This window comes from Chiloscyllium plagiosum, unplaced genomic scaffold (genome assembly GCF_037043375.1).
Source record: "Chiloscyllium plagiosum isolate Xiang-an unplaced genomic scaffold, Cpla_swu_hap1 HiC_scaffold_50, whole genome shotgun sequence".
Lineage (NCBI taxonomy): Eukaryota > Metazoa > Chordata > Chondrichthyes > Orectolobiformes > Hemiscylliidae > Chiloscyllium > Chiloscyllium plagiosum.
The window spans coordinates 49,459,747-49,478,041 of record NW_028270188.1 but is presented as its reverse complement, the minus strand read 5'-3'; the positions used below and the strand labels follow the sequence as shown (position 1 = coordinate 49,478,041).

The following is an 18,295-nucleotide window of genomic DNA, read 5'->3' as shown; positions in this document are numbered from 1 at the left end:
GGGCAAAAGCCCTTCATCAGGAATGGAAAATCAGCATTTCAGGCAAAAGCCCTTTGTCCTTACTCAGTCTGGGCAATGGGGTCTGACTCTTTCTTAACAATTAAGGATGGGCAACAAACACTGACCGAGCTGGCGATGCCCACATCCCACCAACCAACAATGGAGGAAGAGCTTAATAAGGAAACTCCTGCTCTCATAGCATCATAGACCTATACAGCAAGGAAACAGACCCTAGGGTCCAACGTGTTCATGCCAACTAGATATCTTAAGTTAGTCTAGTCCCATTTACCAGCATTTGGCCCATATTCCTCTAAACCCTTCCTACTCATGTACCCATCCAGATGTCTTTTAAATGCTGTAATTATACCAGCCTCCACCACGTCCTCTGGCAGCTTGTTCCACACATGTACCACCCTTTGCATGGAAAAGGTTGACCTTAGGTCTCTTTTAAATCTTTTCCCTCTCACCTTTAACCTTTGCTCTCTAGTTTTGGACTCCACTACCCCGTGGAAAAAAGATTTTGCCTATTCACTCTATCCATGCCCCTTGTGATTTTTGTAAACTCCTATACAGTTCCTATGTTTCGCAACACAAAAAACGGGGAGACAGAGAGAAAATAAAAGCAGAATAATCATACAGAACAAAGAACCGCAGGTGCTAAAGATGTGAAACATAAACTGCTGGGGAAAAAATCTGTGGAGGGAAAGCAGAGTCAGCGTTTTCAATGCGGTGAGAGGATAATAATAAAATTTAAGTAAAGGTTAGATAAATAAGGTTGAAGAGGTTAATGGGGAGCAGCTGCCATCGACCAAAGTGGGAGGCAATGGCACAAGATGGCGACGGTCACCCCACGCGCGCGGCTTTCCCGCCCTGACGGGGAACGTTCGCCCGCTGTTCCAGGGCCGCCTTGCGGGGCGGAAGTGGCCTCCGATTCCGCCAACCCCTGCGGGGCGCAAACAAAACGCGGGAGGGGGAACATCCGGTGGAGGGGCCTACTTTCGGTGGCTGAGGGCGTGTGCGGGGGAGTCACGTGGGGCGATGGAGCGCGAGGCTCATGGCGGTTCGAGCCTGACCAGGCTTTCTCCGCCTCTTCATCTTCCCCTGTCCCGGCTGGGTAAGGCCGGTATCTGATGCTTACCTTACCACTTTGCTACGACCTTCTTCTGGAAGGGAAGCGGGGCAGACCCCAGTCCTCCAGTGGGGACTGGAGTCACCTATAATTGAGCAGAGGGTTAGAGTAAAGAAGGCATGCCCCAATGGGGACTGTAGTCACCTATAATTGAGCAAAGGGTTAGAGTAAGGAAGGTGTGCCCCAATGGGGACTGGAGTCACCTATAATTGAGCAAAGGGTTAGAGTAAAGAAGGCGTGCCCCAATGGGGACTGGAGTCACCTATAATTGAGCAAAGGGTTAGAGTAAAGAAGGCGTGCCCCAGTGGGGACTGGAGTCACCTGTAAGGATTGAGCAGAGGGTTAGAGTAAGGAAGGCATGCCCCAGTGGGGACTGGAGTCACCTATAAGGATTGAGCAGAGGGTTAGAGTAAAGAAGGCATGCCCCAGTGGGGACTGGAGTCACCTATAATTGAGCAGAGGGTTAGAGTAAAGAAGGCATGCCCCAATGGGGACTGGAGTCACCTATAATTGAGCAAAGGGTTAGAGTAAAGAAGGCGTGCCCCAGTGGGGACTGGAGTCACCTGTAAGGATTGAGCAAAGGGTTAGAGTGAAGAAGGCATGCCCCAATGGGGACTGAGTAAAGGGTTAGAGTGAAGAAGGCATGCCCCAATGAGGACTGAGCAGAGGGTTAGAGTATAGAAGGCATGCCCCAATGGGGACTGAGCAGAGGGTTAGAGTAAAGAAGGCATGCCCCAATGAGGACTGAGTAAAGGGTTAGAGTGAAGAAGGCATGCCCCAATGGGGACTGAGTAAAGGGTTAGAGTGAAGAAGGCATGCCCCAATGGGGACTGAGTAAAGGGTTAGAGTGAAGAAGGCATGCCCCAATGGGGACTGAGTAAAGGGTTAGAGTGAAGAAGGCATGCCCCAATGGGGACTGAGTAAAGGGTTAGAGTGAAGAAGGCATGCCCCAATGAGGACTGAGTAAAGGGTTAGAGTGAAGAAGGCATGCCCCAATGAGGACTGAGTAAAGGGTTAGAGTAAAGAAGGCATGTCCCAATGAGGACTGAGTAAAGGGTTAGAGTGAAGAAGGCATGCCCCAATGAGGACTGAGTAAAGGGTTAGAGTAAAGAAGGCATGTCCCAATGGGGACTGGAGTCACCTATATTTGAGCAAAGGATTAGAGTAAAGAAGGCATGGCCCAATGAGGACTGGAGTCACCTGTAAGGATTGAGCAGAGGGTTTGAGTGAAGAAGGCATGCCCCAGTGGGGACTGGAGTCACCTATGAGGGTTGGATAGAGAGGGAGATCAGAAGGATTCAGAAGAAGGATAGGGTAGAGACCAAGGGTGAAGAGGGGATGCCCCAGTGGGACTGGAGTCACATATAGGGATTGGCTAGAGGGTTTAGGAGTTCAGAAGGATTCAGGAAAAGGATTGGGTAGAGGGTTATGGTAATAAAGGCATACCCTAATGGGACTGGAGTCACATGTAAGAACAGGCAGCAGGGTTAGGGGGATGGAGTGGGTGTGTCTACATGGATTTGGAGTGAGCAAAAACATTAGGAGGGTGTTGGGGAGAAATGTGTAGATATGGTGCCCCAGTGGGGCTGAAATCACATGTAAAGTTCAGGCAGATGTTTTGGTGTGAGGTTGGTGGTGTTGACCTTATAGGACTGGAGTCATTTATAAGGAATGGGTAAAAGATTAGGGATATGGAAGGATGCCCCAATGGAACTGGAGTCACTTATGAAGAAGGTTTCTACATGGAATAAAAGAGCACCCTGCAGTGAGTTATACACTGGAATCTAATTGAGGGGTTCAGGGGCTTTATATACAAAATAGATGCTCAGGAGTGAGTTAAGGTAGGGAGTGGATGGGGGGCTGTGGAAGAGAGGTTATGGGCACCACAAATCTCTGCCTCACGTGGTGTTGAGGGTCCATTGCCAACTGAACTGCTCCAATAAGCTGCATGATTGCATCCTGCTCTACCTAGATCTTGCTTCCCAACCCTTCTGACTGTGAAACTTAGTGGCTGTTAGGAAAGGCCCTCCATCAGATCCAGGCTTTTAACCTCCTCTCGGGATATCAGTTTAACTGTGCTTTAATCACTTTGATGCAATTCTACCAGGTTCTGGAGATCTGTGGAATTCCATTATTTCCCTCTGTCAGATTCCAGTCTATAACTCCTTCCTGAGTAACTTATTCGATATATAATTCACCTGAGCCCTCTGATTATGTCAGCTGGGAAATCACTCCTATATATCTGTTATTTTCTATCTAAGCTATCCCCACACCCCTTGATTATATTCTAATCTGTAACTCTCCCCTAGTATGTTATTCTATATATAAATCCTCTGAACCTCTTTATTAGATCTGTTTTCAATATATAAATGCCCATTTCCCCCCAATCCCTACGCTGGATACCAGCCTGTAACTCACTTCTGAGCATCAGTTCTATATATAAAGCCTCTGAACCTCAATTAGACTCCAGTCTGTAACTCACCGCATTCTATGTAGCAAAGCTTTGAAGCTCTTGACTATATTCCAGTTCATCTCCCTGAACCCTTGATCAGATTCCAGTCTGTAAAACATTGCTGAGTATCTGTTATTGAATATAAAAGCCACCGGAATGCCTCATTTGATTCTAGTCTGTAATTCACTCCCAGGTATCTTATCTAAACATACCTCTTCTTCTCCCACCCCCCACCCCCTCCCCCCATCGATTCCAGAACCTCTAGATTAAATTCTAGTCTGTAACTCACTCCTGGATCTCTGCTATTCTATCTATAAAGCCCCCGAACCCCTTGATTAGATTCCACTCTGTAACTTACTCCCATTTATCTGTTATTTTGTAGATAAGCCCTCAAACGTCATGATTAGATTCCAGTCTGTATCTCTTGTCTGGGGTTACATCCTTAGTTTAATGTACTTATCACTTGTTCTTTTCCAATAGATCATGTATATTAGTTCAACAGCACTTTCAGGGAGTTCTGGGGTATTATAAGCTAAATCTATTGAAAGTTGCATTGTTTAATTCTGCAGTTGTTTAGTTGGTGGAACTTCAATTGCTGGAACCTTTGCTCAGAATTGAAACTAACTGGCTGCTTGAATTCCTTCAGGTCTTAGGAAGCCTCTGCAGAAAATGAAAATGTAAGTTTCATGCAACATTATTTTATTTCCTTAAGGACGTATAATCTTGGGTAGGGAGATTTAATGATGTTTACAAACAGAAGTATTAGTTGCCAGCCTCATGAACTTCCTTCACCATTCAGCAAGATTGTGGCTGATCTGATTAGAACTGAACTGGTAGATCTGTGGGTTTTGGGTTGCTCATGGACTCTAGGGTGCTGGCCGCATGTGTTTCCACGGTGATATGCCTCACTGCCCATCTTTCATGTGGGAGCAATGCAGTCGATGTGGATGGATTATTTGCCTGCAGGGGGTGTCACAGTTGAGTGATCTTGGCTTGACATCCAGTTGTAACGGTGGAATTTGATTAGATAACCTGCAGTATGGAAACAGGCCATTTCGCCCAACAAGTCCACACCGTCCACACCTACTCAGACCGTTCCCCTACCCTATATTTACCCCAGACTATTGCACCTAACACTATGGGCAATTTAGCATGACCAGTTCACCTGACTAGCACATCTTTGGATTGTGGGAGGATACCAGAGCACCCGGAGGAAACCCACACAGACACAGGGACAATGTGCAAACTCCACACAGACCGAGGTGGGAATCAAACCTGGATCCCTGGCACTGTGAGGCAGCAGTGCTAATCACTGATACACTGTGCCGCCCTATTGAACTCATGTAACCAGTACATTTTCCCAGGCCTATGGATTACTAATCTAGTGACAATACTGCTCTGGAACCATCTTGCCTCTGTTCATTGAATTTAATTTATTGTCACATGTACCGAGGCACAGTGAAAAGCTTTGTCTTGCGAGCAATACATGCGGATCACGTAGTTAAGTAGCATAGATAAGTAAATACTAGGTAAACAGCAGAAACAACAAAAACACAGGTATAGGCTTCATCTGACTGTACTCCCCAGTGTTCAGGTTGTCATAGAATTGTACAGCATGGAAACCCTTCGGTCCAACTTGTCCGTGCTGACCAGATGTCTAAAATTAATCTAGTCCCATTTACCTGCATTTGGCATATCCCTCTAAACCCTTCCTATTCATGTATCCATCCAGATGCCTTTTAAATGTTGTAATTGTACCAGCCTCCACCACTTCCTCTGGCAGCTCATTCCATACACACACCACCCTCTGTGTGAAAAAGTTGTGCCGAAGATCTCTTTTAAATATTTCCCCTCTCACTTTAAACCTATTCCCTCTAATTTTGGACTGCCCTACCCTGGGAAAAAGAGCTTGGCTATTCTGGGCTCTTAAACAGTTAATTGACCTGCCATGAGCACAAAATGCTAAAGGAATGCAGGTTACAGGCAGTTGAATTACTAAGAATACTGCTGTCTTATCAGGCATTAGTGTGCTTCTGGAATTGAAACAAGATTGGATTTGTCTGTTCCTATATTGATCCCAGGGCGACAAATGAAAGCAGTGAAAAGCAGGTAGCAAGGAGGGTGATTCACCGTGAAGGAGCTTCTAACAGAAGACAGGAACCAAAGAATTCGAAAGGTACGTGGAATATCATTTTTTATTCTTCAGATATTCTCTTCCCGAGTCTTCAATGAACAAAGAGATTTGTCATTTTGGGGCAAGAATAAATGAGCAGTCAGAAATACTGTATGACGTCCGGTAGAGTTTTGAAAAGAAAACTGTATTAAAATTGTTCTTGGAGTTATGCAAGGCCAGCATTAACTACTTTTCATTTTTGTCCACTTGAGAAGGTGTGAACTGCTGCAGTCAACTGGTAGCAGAGTTGCTAGCAAGCTATTACAGAGGGCAGTTAAGAATCGACCACATCTTTGAGAGCCTGGAAATGGTGTGCAGGCTGGGCTGGGAAAGGATGGCAGATTACCCTCCTAAAGAAGCAGCTTGGTTTTTCTGGCGATCCAATAGTTTCATGATTATTTGTATATTTAAATTTCCACCAATGTCATTGCTTGGATCAGAATGCGCGCCTCTGGATTATCAGTTCAGACTTTTGATTGACAAGGCCAGTAGCATTGCCACCGTCAAGTGCTATTAAGCCCTTCAGGCCTGTGATTTCCAAAGCTCTCCATTGTTGGGGTATTTTTCACCTCGGGTCCTGTCCGACAAACAACAACAGACAGGAAAGGATGCTTGAAGTCACCCAGCCTGTCCATGCATGTATTCATCTGCAGGAGGTGTTACAATTCCATTTAATGTAGATATATGAACATCCATACTGTCCTGACGAAACTTGAGAGAGGTGAACCCATTCAGAGCTCAGTAGTGAGCTAGTTTTGGATATCTCGTGTCAGACGCGCAGAGAATGTGGCTCATTGACCATAATCAGTGCTGGGAAAATTGGCTGGAGAGATGACAATGATGTTGGAATGCCAAGCCTGTCAGTACATTTGCAGGATTTTGCATCTGGGATTAGCAGGATGGGAGAGAGGGAATTAAGGGTGGAACATGGTTTTTCTTTCAACTAACAGTCACCTTGTTCCATTGCGGGGGGGGGAGTGGGGGGGGAGAAAATCCAATTTGGAAACCTGAATTGTACAGTATGATCTTTGGCATTCACCCAAGTTGGACTGGGAAGTTCCTAGTTTCATCCCTATTTTATGGTGAGTTTAGTAAATAGGTAAGGAAAGTGCCTTGGGTCGACCTGTTTCAGCTCTGCTTCCCTTGGCTATGGAGCACGGGAGAATGTTGCCTGAGTTCCTGCTGTAGTCACTGATTCCCGTGTGCAGAAATCATATGGAGTTGAGGGTGGGGTGGGGCTTGCTTGCTAGTGATGCATCCCCTTGTCTGAATTTCCTATTGATTCAGCTAATGTACTAGTGGAAGTCAAATCCCAGAGGAACCACATCCTAGCTGGATTGAACAGATGTGGTAGTGGGGGGGGGAGGGGGTTGGGCACCTTTCACGGTCTCCCCTTTAAACATATATGGGAATGGCTTTGTATTATCGCTAGACTATTATTTTAGGTAAGGTTTGAACCCCACTGCACCTGATGGAATTCTTAATTCAATAAAAATCTGGAATTAAGGGTCTAATTGTGTTCATGAACTCTTGCCAATTAGAGTCATGGAGTCAGACAGCATGGAAACACACATGTTGGTCCAATTAGTCCATGCCAACCAAGTTTCCCAAACTAAAGTTGTCCCATTTGTCTGTGTTTGGTCCATTTCCCTCTAAACCTTTCCAATTCATATACCTGTCCAATAGTTAAATGTTGTAACTGTACCTGCGCCCACCACTTTTTCTGAATTGTAGGCAAATAATGTTTTTTAGGGAAGGAAGTGTTTTGTCCTCACTTGGTTTAGCCTCCACATGACTCTAGGCCCACAGCAATGTGATTGTCCATCACTAGTTGAGATTCCGTAAATGCTGGCCCAGTCAGCGGCACTGTCATCTTGTAAATGAATAAAACAATTAACCCTTTTTATACTTGTTTTTCCATAGGACCCAGAAAGAAGGGCATCTACATTGGGAACCTTCCATCCGAGATTGCGGAGGTGCGTCGGGACACAATGATTCCATCCTTATTAAGACCTATGGTTTTGAATGATCAGCTTTGCTGTGTGCAGGAGCCTGATCTAGATTCTTTCAACCACACATGATTGTTGATCACGGGAGAGAGAGTTTGTGTTTCAGTTATTATCCCCGTTGTGTATTGTCCTCGCATAATGGTTACTGTAAACCTACTGTTCAGAGTATTTGGGAAACTAAACCTAGAGAGCATAATTTAATCCCATTAAATCGGATTTTTGTTCTCTCAAAGTCATGAATCTATGGAATGCAATTTCTGGAGATTGCTAAATGCAGAGTCATTGAATACTTTTAAGGCTGAGTTAGATTCTTGATTTGGAGAAGGCAGTCAAGGTAGAAGACAGAAGGTGGTGGTGGAGGGTTGTTTTTAGACTGGAGGCCTGTGACCAGTGGAGCGCCACATGGATCAGTGCTGGGTCCACTACTTTTCATCATTTATGCAAATGATTTGAATGTGAGCATAAGAGGCATAGTTGGTAAGTTTGCAGATGACACCAAAGTTGGAGGTGTAGTGGACAGCGAAGAAGGTTACCTTAGATTACAACAGGATCTTGATCAGATGCGCCATCGGGCTGAGGAGTGGCAGATGGAGTTTAATTTAGATAAATGTGAGGTGCTGCATTTTGGGAAAGCAAATGTTAGCAGAACTTATACATATAATGGTAAGGTCCTAGGGAGTGTTGATGAACAAAGACCTTGAACAAAGACCTTGAACAAAGACCTTGAACAAAGACCTTGAACAAAGACCTTGAACAAAGACCTTGAACAAAGACCTTGAACAAAGACCTTGAACAAAGACCTCAGGTTCATAGCTCCCTGAAAGTAGAGTTGCAGGTAGACAGGATAGTGAAGAAGGTGTTTGGTATGCTTTCCTTTATCGGTCAGAGTATTGAGTACAGGAGTTGGGAGGTCATGTTGCGGCTGTACAGGACATTGGTTAGGCCACTGTTGGAATATTGCGTGCAATTCTGGTCTCCTTCCTATTGGAAAGATGTTGTGAAACATGAAAGGGTTCAGAAAAGATCTACAAGGATGTTGCCAGGGTTGGAGGATTAGGGAGAGGCTGAACAGGCTGGGGCTGTTTTCCCTGGAGCGTCGGAGGCTGAGGGGTGACCTTATAGAGGTTTATAAAATCATGAGGGGCATGGATAGGTAAATAGACAAAGTCTCTTCCCTGGGGTCGGGGAGTCCAGAACTAGAGGACTTAGGTTTAGGGTGAGAAGGGAAAGATATAAAAGAGACCTAAGGGGCAACTGTTTCACACAGAGGGTGGTACGTGTATGGAATGAGCAGCAAGAGGAAGTGGTGGAGGTAGTACAATTGCAACATTTAAAAGGCATCTGGATGGGGACATGAATAGGAAGGGTTTGGAGGGAATTGGGCCAGGTGGGGCTAAATTGGGTTGGGATATCTGGTTGGTGTGGACAAGTTGGACCGAGAGGTCTGTTTCTGTGCTGTACATCTTTGACTCTATGACACTTAAGAGTATGCGACAATAGATAGAAAAGTAGAATCCATGGTCAGATTAGCCATGATCAAATGGCAGAGCAGGCTGAGAGAGAAGGGAGAGGAGGGAGATTGGACAGAGAGAAAATGAGTTATCTTTGCTGCTGAGGGCGATTGTTTGTACTTTACTCCAGCCATCCTTCATTATTACATTGTTCCTGGCTGCATAAACTCCAGAATGTGTTAGTACGCCAGCTGCAGTGGGCAATGAATTTGAGTCCTGGTGCCGGGGAAGGAGAGAGAGACTTAAGGAGCAAATGATGGACACACCTGAGTAGCTCACCCACTAACTCTGGATGGAGAAACAGTTAACACAAATGCTTGCCTTCTCCAGAGACACGTGCTGCTTGAGTTGCTGAATATTTTCAGCCTATGCTGATTTCACTTTCAATTTCTTGCATCTGCAGTGTTTTTTGATTTAGTTCACTGGCATTTCTCAACTAAAAAAAGTCATCTGCACATTCTGCTTTTCTCTCCAGTTTTGACAAAGATTTCTCTCTCTGCCCCCTACCTATCTCTCTGCCCTGCTTCTCTCTCTCTCTCTCTCTCTCTCTCTCTCTCTCTCTCTCTCTCTCTTTCTCTTTCCCCCCACCCACTTCACTCCTTTTACTCCGCCCTCGCTCGTTCTCTCCCTTTGCTCACCCTCCCTGCTCTCTTTCTCTCTAGCTCTGCCCTGTCTCTCTGCCGTTTCAAAAAATAATCTGTTGCCCTTATCCATCTGGCCTACAGCCAGTGGGGCTGTCAACATCTGAAATTGCCAAATGAGCCATTCAATTCGAGTGCAGTTAGCAATGGGCAACCAGTTTTATTTTTGCTGGTGAACTCATTCCCATGAACAGTAACAGACTCTACTTGTATTTTATCTTGTGTTTGGTTCCTAGAATAGAAATGAAGGAAATGGGTGAGGTATGGGGAAATTGGGGTTTTGGCCTCGTTCTGCTCTCATTAGACATTCTTTGGAAAGGGCTCGGAGATGTGATGTCTGACCACTGTTTCCATTTCTTCCAGGAGCAGATCCAGAAGCTGTTTGCTGCATTTGAGCCTGTGACAGTTCGCAAAATAGTGTCAGGGCTGAAGTGGTAAGCTGCAGATTGGTGGTTCGGGAACAGCTTGCACTTAGAGAGCATCTTTATCCTTTAGCGTAGTAAGACATCTGGCAAAGTTTCACACGGAGAGAAAATTTGCTAACATAATTTGACCAAGAGGCACCAAGGAGGTAGAAAGATCAGGCTGTATGGAGATAGGGAGAAGTATAGGGGCTGAAGGAGATTATAGAGGTGAGGATATAGAGAGGATTAAAAACAAATGCTCTCCTATTCATTTCTGGCTCTTGCACGATGAGTAACAGCCCACTCTAGTGTTCTCAGCCAACAGATTCATAGCTCCTTGAAAGTGGAGTTGCAAGTAGATAGGATAGTGAAGAAGGCATTTGATATGCTTTCCTTTTATTGGTCAGAGTATTGAGTACAGGAGTTGGGAGGTCATTTGCAGCTGTACAGGACATTGGTTAGGCCACTTTTGGAATATTGCGTGCAATTCTGGTCTTCCTATCGGAAAGATGTTGTGAAACTTGAAACAGTTCAGAAAAGATTTACAAGGAGCGTCGGAGGCTGAGGGGTGACCTTATAGAGATTTATAAAATCATGAGGGGCATGTATAGGATAAATAGACAAAGTCTCTTCCCTGGGATGGGGGAGTCCAGAACTAGAGAGCATAGGTTTAGGGTGAGGGGGGGAAAGATATAAAAGAGACCTAAGGGACAACATTTTCACGCAGAGTGTGGTGTGTGTATGGAATGAGCTGCCAGAGGAAGTGGTGGATGCTGGTACAATTGTAACATTTAAGAGGCATCTGGATGGGTATATGAATAGGAAGGGTTTGGAGGGAATTGGGCCGGGTGCTGGCAGGTGGGACTAGATTGGGTTGGGATATCTGGTTGGCATGGACGAGTTGGACCGAAGGGACTGTTTCCGTGCTGTACATCTCTATGACTGAGCAGAGTTTGCACATTCTCCCTGTGTCTTTGTGGGTTTCGGTTTCCTTCATGTGGGGTGGGTGGGGGTGCCGGGGGTGGGGTGGGGGGAGAGAGAGTGAGAGTGAGTGGAGTGGTGTTCACTGTGATGTGGAGAAAAAGCAGGACGCCTGGTGACATGGAGTAGTAGAAAGTGAGGACTGCAGATGCTGGAGGTCAGAGTCGAGAGTGTCGTGCAGGAAAACCACAGCAGGTCAGGCAGCATTTTAGGAGCAGGAGAAACGTCGTTTCGGACTTAAGCCCTTCATCAGGAATGTAGGGGAGGGCTGAGAGATAAATATGATGGGGTGGGTCTGGCAGGAAGTTAGCTGGGAAGGTGATGGGCCGATGCAGGTGGCGGGTAATGGTGATAGTTCAGAGCGGATAGGTGGGAAGGAAGATGAACAGGTAGGACGGTTCACGAGAGCAGTGCAGAGTTGAAGGGTTGGATCTGGGATGAAGTGGGAGGAGGGGAGATTAGAAAACTGGTGAAATTGGTGTTGATGCCATGTGGTTAGAGGGTCCCAAGGTGGAAGGTGAGATGTTCTTCCTCCAGATGTCAGGGGACTAGGATTTGGCGGTGGCGGTGGAGGAGGCCCAGGACTTGCATGTCCTTGGCAGTTGGAGTTGGAGTTGAAGTGTTCAGCCACAGGGCGGTGAAGTTATTTGATGAGATGTTCTCTGAAACATTCTGTGAGTTGGCATCCTGTCTCCCCAGTGTAAAGGAGACAGCATGAAGAGCAATGGATAAGTAGATGAGGTGTTTGGGTGTGCAGGAAAATCTATGCCGATGTGGAAGGATCTTTAGGGACCTTGGATGGAAGTGAAGGAGGGAGGTGTGGGTGCAGGTTTTACACGTCTTGCAATGGCAAGGGTAGATGCCAGGAGTGGAGGGTGGATGTGGACCTAACGAAGGAGTCGTGGAGGGAATTGGTCTCTGCAGAATGCTGATAGGATGAAGAAGGAAATATATCTCTGATGGTGCGGTCTGACTGTAGTTGGCAGAAATGGTGGGGGATGATGCGCTGCATCCGAAGGTGGAAGGTGAGGACCAGGGGAGCTATATCCTTGTTGTGGTTGGAGGGTTCAAGGGCAGAGGTGCGGGAAGTGAAGGAGATGCACCAGGGGACATTGTTGACCAAGTGGGAGGTGAAATTGCGGTCTTTGAAATAACAGGCTGAATGGAATGTTCTGAAGTGGAATTGCTTCTGCTGGGAACAGACCTGTCAGAGGCGGAGGAATTGGGAGTAAGGATAGTGTTTTTAGAGGAGAGGGGAATGGGAGGAGGTGTAGTCCAGGGAGTTGGTTGGTTTGAACTAGCTATCCGTGTTGAGTCGATCTCCAGAAATGGAGATGGAGAGGTCCAGGAAGGGGAAGGAGGTGTCTGAGGTGGTCCAGGTGAACTTGATGTCAGGGTGGAAGATGTTTGTGAAGTTGATGAACTGTTCAACCTGCTCGTGGGAGCACGAGGTGGCACTGATACAGTCATCAATATAGTGGAGGAAACGGTGGATATGGTGCTTGTGCATCTACGAAAGATGGAGTGTTCCACGTATCCAACGAAGAGGCAGGCATAGCTGGGGCTCATGCGGGTGCCCATGGCTACCCCTTTGGTCTGAAGGAAGTGGGAGGATTGAAAGGAGAAGTTGTTCAGCCAATCGAATGAGTGTGTCAGTGGAGGGGTACTGGTTTGGTCGGTGGGAGAGGAAGAAATCGAGAGTTTGAAGGCCTTTGCTATGGCGGATGGATGTGTACAGGGACTGGATGACCATGGTGAAAATGAGGCATTGGGGGCCAGGGAAACAAATGTCATGGAGGGTGTGCGCCAGGGATCCTGCTAGATTGTGGAATCAAATTCCAGGTTTCATCTGAACAAAAATTAGCATGAAAGTGGCGAAAAAGCACCAATGGATTCACTGAAAACAAACCCTTACCTGGTCTGTCCAAAATTTTAGACATGGGTAACTTAGCAAGTTACTGTTGTGTTGGGTATTGTCAGCAACCTCTTCAGGAAACCTTGGGATGGGCAGTAAATGTGAGAGTTGTGGTTGATTGATTTTTTTGGAGGTGATAGTTGTTCTTGCAACATTCCCGATGTTCCCATCCTTTGTTGGCAGCTACGCTTTTGTTGACGTAGGGGATGCTGAAAATGTGGCGCTGGCTATCAGTCACTTGAACAACACCATCTACAATGGGCGACGCCTGGTCGTGAGAGAGCTGTGCGAGTCCCGGGGCAGTGAAAGATTGACAGAAACAACAGAGGTTGAATTGCCGGTAGGATTTGGTAGCTTGCCGTGGACGGTGGCAGTTCGCACTGAGACGGTCAGGCCTTCTCTTTCACCTTGCAGACACTCATCAATAATGCATAGAGTTGCCAACTCTCCAGTCTTCCTTTGGAGTCACCAGGAATTGTAGATTAGCTTTGTGGATAATTGTTGTATGCAGACCCATGAGAATAACAACACTGAAGAAGCTTTACACCATCCAGGATAAAGCAGCATCTTGACTGGTACACCACTTACCATCTTCAACGTTGACTCCCTCCACCCTGATACTCAGTCACAGCATTGCGCATCATCTACAGTAACTCACTAAAGTCACCAAACTCTTACAGCACCTTAATTAGCTGAGCAGTTTTCCCTTCCAAACCCCTTCACCATCCTGACTTGGAACTAGATCAGCCATTCTTTTAGTATCGCTGGATCAAACTCAGAGTTGTATAGCATGGAAGCAGTTGGATCCTTTAGTCCAATCTGTCCATGCTGACCAGATATCCTAAATTAATCTAATTCCATTTGCCCCATATCTCCCTAAACCTTTCCTGTTCATGTATCCATCCAGATGCCTTTTAAATGTTGTAATTGTACCAGCCTCCACCACCACCTCTGGCGGCTCATTCATATGCATGCCACCCTCTATGTACAAAGGTTGTCCGTCAGGTACCTTTAAATCTTGGAACTCCTTCCCTAACAGCACTTTGGCTGCACTATTCCCCAAGGAGTAGAACGGTTGGAGAAGACAGCTCACCACCACCTAAGGATCATTTGGGGATAGGCAATAAATTGCAGGTCTAGCCACCGACACCCACATCCTATGAACAAATCTTTAAAAGAATGCAAGTAATCCACTAGCACATCAAACAGACATTTGTTGATTGTTTTTCATTTCAGTGATAGGAGTGTTGGAAATGGGGAGGGGTGAAGTTTCCTGATACTGCAGGACTGTTGGCAGTGGAAGGCCATGACAAAGCTAGTTGGTAGCCTTGGAAAAGGGTAGAATCCAAGTTGTTTGGGAGAAATGGGCAGGAGGGCTGTCTTGGAGAAACCATCTAAGCCCTTGCTTTAAACAAAACCTATTCTTGGGAAGTAGCCAGTTTCAGCAATTGCCCCTCCCCAGTTGTCCCTTGAGAAGGTGGCAATGAACTGGCTCCGTGAATTGCTGGATCCTGTAGTGTAGTGTAGGTGCATCCATCATGCTGTTCAGGAGGCAGTTCTGGCAAAGAAGTATTTCTCAGTCAGCATGGTGTGGAGCTCAGAAGGAAACCTGCAGTTGGCAAGGCTCCCACTGTGTCTGCTGCCCCCACTGTCCTGTCCACTGTTGGAACGTGTTGTAGATTGAAGCAAAGCTTCAGGCTAACCAGCCAAAGAGGATGGGTTGCTCCCATGACCACTGCCCGTTGTGGCGCTGAACTCCAGAGATCTGAAAGCTCCCATCTTTCATTAGCCTAAACAAGGAGGGAGGGTTGGATAAAATAATTGAAGGTCCATACTCCTGATCAGTCACATATTGAGAAATGTTTTTTAGTGAGGTGTGATTCTGACCTGTCATTATTGAGGCTTTGATTATACAGCCTACTGCTGATCCCTAGGGAAATAATGGAACAGTCAACTCCAGTGGTGCTCTCAGCTGGAAAGTGACTCAAATCTAAATTGTGCAGTGCTTCCATTGACTGTTATTCTAATCTTGTACCCTCTCTTTATTTTACTCACAGCCTTTGGAGAAGGTTGACAAAGACCTCAGTCTAGGTAACAGTAAGTACTTTCTATGGCTTTATCTCCTGCATTCTTTCACTCCCTCACCTTCTCTTCTTCCTTCACTCACTCATTCCTACCATCACTCACTTCCCTCTTTTCCTGTTCCTTTCTTTTCATTCTCCTCTTTCCCTTGTGTACATACGTAAACACATGCAGACAGATATGCGCATGCACGCACTTTTTTTTTAGATTAGATTACTTACAGTGTGGAAACAGGCCCTTCGGCCCAACAAGTCCACACCGACCCGCCGAAGCGTAACCCACCCATACCCCTACATTTACCCCTAACCTAACACTATGGGCAATTTAGTGTGGCCAATTTGCCTGACTTGCACATCTTTGGAACTGTGGGAGGAAACCGGAGCCCCCGGAGGAAACCCACGCAGACACGGGGAGAATGTGCAAACTCCACACAGTCAGTCGCCTGAGGCGGGAATTGAACCCGGGTCTCTGGCGCTGCGAGGCAGCAGTGCTAACCACTGTGCCACCGTGCTGCCCACCATGGGTCAGGTGGAGACCATTTAGTCCTTTGAGCCTGCATCACAATTCAGCTAAACTGGCCAATCATCACTTATCCCAAGTGCTTTGGGCTTTGGAGCAAAGTTCTACACACGACCCCCCACCTGCAACCCCATGGCCCCATTGAGGGTGTATATCTTACAGACGATAGATTTTGACATGTGAGCCACACCTGAACCCTGTAAACATGTTATGGCTGACTCATCACTGCTGGTTGGGTGGGTGTCAGTGGTTAGTCTGGCTGTTTTGTATTGTCTGGTAGCTCCACATCACCACCTTGGGTGTCTTAGTCATTAGGAACAATTACATTTGTTGAATCTATTCTTGACTTTCAATGATGAGTCAGTCTGTGCCTGACCTAATTTTCAGCATTTACTGATTTATGGGAACAGGAGGAGGCCATTCCATCACATCATTGTTGATCTTGCACTTAACTGAATCCCATTTAACAGCCTTCACTCAATGTGCCTTGTTGTGGATCAGTCCAGAACCATACGGTGTCATCCGTTTTGCACAGAAATAAGGAAAAATTGTTTGAGAATTGTGTAACTTTAGGAGTCTGCACTCAGAAGGTGGTAAAGGCAGCGTTGTTAGCTATTTTTTTAGGGTGGGGTGGATAGATTTGAGTGAGGCAAGGAAATTGAAGATTGTTGGGTGAAGATGGGACGGTGAAATTCAAGACACCCATCCTCTTATTGAATAAAGCTCTGACCTCTGGATTTTATAGCATTTTGTGGGAAAGAGGGTATTGTATTTTCATTAATCTTTGTGTGGAGGTAAAAGTGTTCCACATAAATTGCCTCACTCCAGTTTTAAGATAATGTCCCCTGTCTTCCACTTCTCCACTGTAGAAAGTTGTTTCTCTGTGCCTACACTGTCAAAGCTTGGTAAAATTTTAAGCACTGATCTCCAAAAGTCAAGGGAGCTTAGTTGAGGTTTAATAGACCTATCTTTGAATCTGAGCCCTTTAAGCCCTCGTGTCAGAGGTCATCGGGGTTGATGGAAATGTGTGTATAATCAGATTAGTCGTCATTTTATTACTTGGCAGAGCAGGCTTGAGACAAATAGCTGATTCCTGCCTCTAATGTGTACTGTTCAGATAAACCTGTACTGCACCCTCCCCTCTCCAAGGCCAATAAGTCATTCATGCGATACCATATCTGTTGATGGCGTTACCTCTCAGATATCCATCTATCTGAAGATACTTGTATTGAAGACCCTTCCACCTTCAGCTTTCTGTTCTTGATGTTCAAACCTACACTATGAAACCCACGTTCCTCCAGCATCTTAATATAGCAAAGTGCACCCCCCACCCCCCATTAGATGCATAATTAGATGGACATTGATGATCAGTAGCTTAAGGGGACATTGACATGATTTGATTTATTATTGCCAAATATACCAAGATACAGTGAAATAGAATCATAGAATCCCAGCCATTCAGCCTAACAAGTCCACACCAACTGTCTGAAGAGTAACTCACCCAGACGCATTCCCTTACTCTATTACTCTAAACTTACCCCTGACTAATGCACCTAACCCACACATTCCTGAACACTATGAGCAATTTAACAAGACTAGTTCACCAAACCTGCATATCTTTGGATTATGGGAGTAAACTGGAGCACCCGGAGGAAACCCAAGCAGACACGTGGGGAATATACATATTTCACACAGTTGCCCGAGGCTGGAATTGAATCCAGGTCCCTGTTTCTGTAAGGCTGCAGTTCTAACCACTGAGTTGCCATGCCACCTTCAACAATAGTATTGTTTTGCATGTCAACCAGACAAATCATTACCTTGCATAAGTGCGTCAGTGTAATAGAACAGAATGCAGAAAACTGTGTTACAGCCACATATGCCCAAAAGCTTAGTGCCACTGGGAGAAACATAAAAATAGGAGCAAGAGGAAGCAATTTGATCCATTAAACCCACCCTGTCATTCAAAATGATCAGTCCTGAATAAGATTTAACACCCAAAACATTGATTTCTCCACTTTCTGATGCTGCTTGGCTTGCTGTGTTCTTCTAGCCTCCAGCTTGTCCAAATTCAAAACAATCATGGCTAATTGGATCACACATTGAGCTGTTCTGATCCATCCATCTTTGCCTACTATGAGTCTATTTATTTATTTCTTAAATAAAGTCAGTAATTTCATCTCCATAATTTCACCACCTATCTAAGTGAAGAAAAGTGTCCTCATCTCAGTCAGAAATGGCCTATGCTGTACCTGGAGACCATGATCCATTGTTATGAATGCCTCCCAGCTAGGGGAAACACCTTTCCCACATCCAGTATATCCAGCCCTGTTAGAACAATATATATTTCATAGAGTAATAGAGATGTACAGCATGGAAACAGACCTTTCGGTCCAACCTGTCCATGCCGACCAGATATCCCAACCCAATCTAGTCCCACCTGCCAGCACCCGGCCCATATCCCTCCAAACCCTTCCTATTC

At 45.8% G+C, this 18,295-nt stretch overlaps 1 protein-coding gene across 3 annotated transcripts in view; it reads left to right on the top strand.

Annotated features, from left to right (window-relative positions):
- Nucleotides 1-1,038: 1,038 nt before the first annotated feature.
- The window catches only part of LOC122544780 (tudor domain-containing protein 10-like), a 33,336-nt gene continuing 16,079 nt past the window's right edge, over nucleotides 1,039-18,295 (top strand). The window contains exons 1-7 of one of the 3 annotated variants that reach the window (XM_087984992.1): nucleotides 1,039-1,114; nucleotides 4,228-4,258; nucleotides 5,663-5,757; nucleotides 7,678-7,730; nucleotides 10,279-10,349; nucleotides 13,399-13,555; nucleotides 15,273-15,312. In XM_087984992.1, coding sequence (XP_087841118.1) covers nucleotides 1,039-1,114; nucleotides 4,228-4,258; nucleotides 5,663-5,757; nucleotides 7,678-7,730; nucleotides 10,279-10,349; nucleotides 13,399-13,555; nucleotides 15,273-15,312 — 523 coding nt within the window. Of the gene's footprint in view, nucleotides 1,115-4,158; nucleotides 4,259-5,662; nucleotides 5,758-7,677; nucleotides 7,731-9,963; nucleotides 10,177-10,278; nucleotides 10,350-13,398; nucleotides 13,556-15,272; nucleotides 15,313-18,295 lie in introns of those variants that run through there. The other 2 variants (XM_043684108.2, XM_043684109.2) reach the window with 2 other exon arrangements.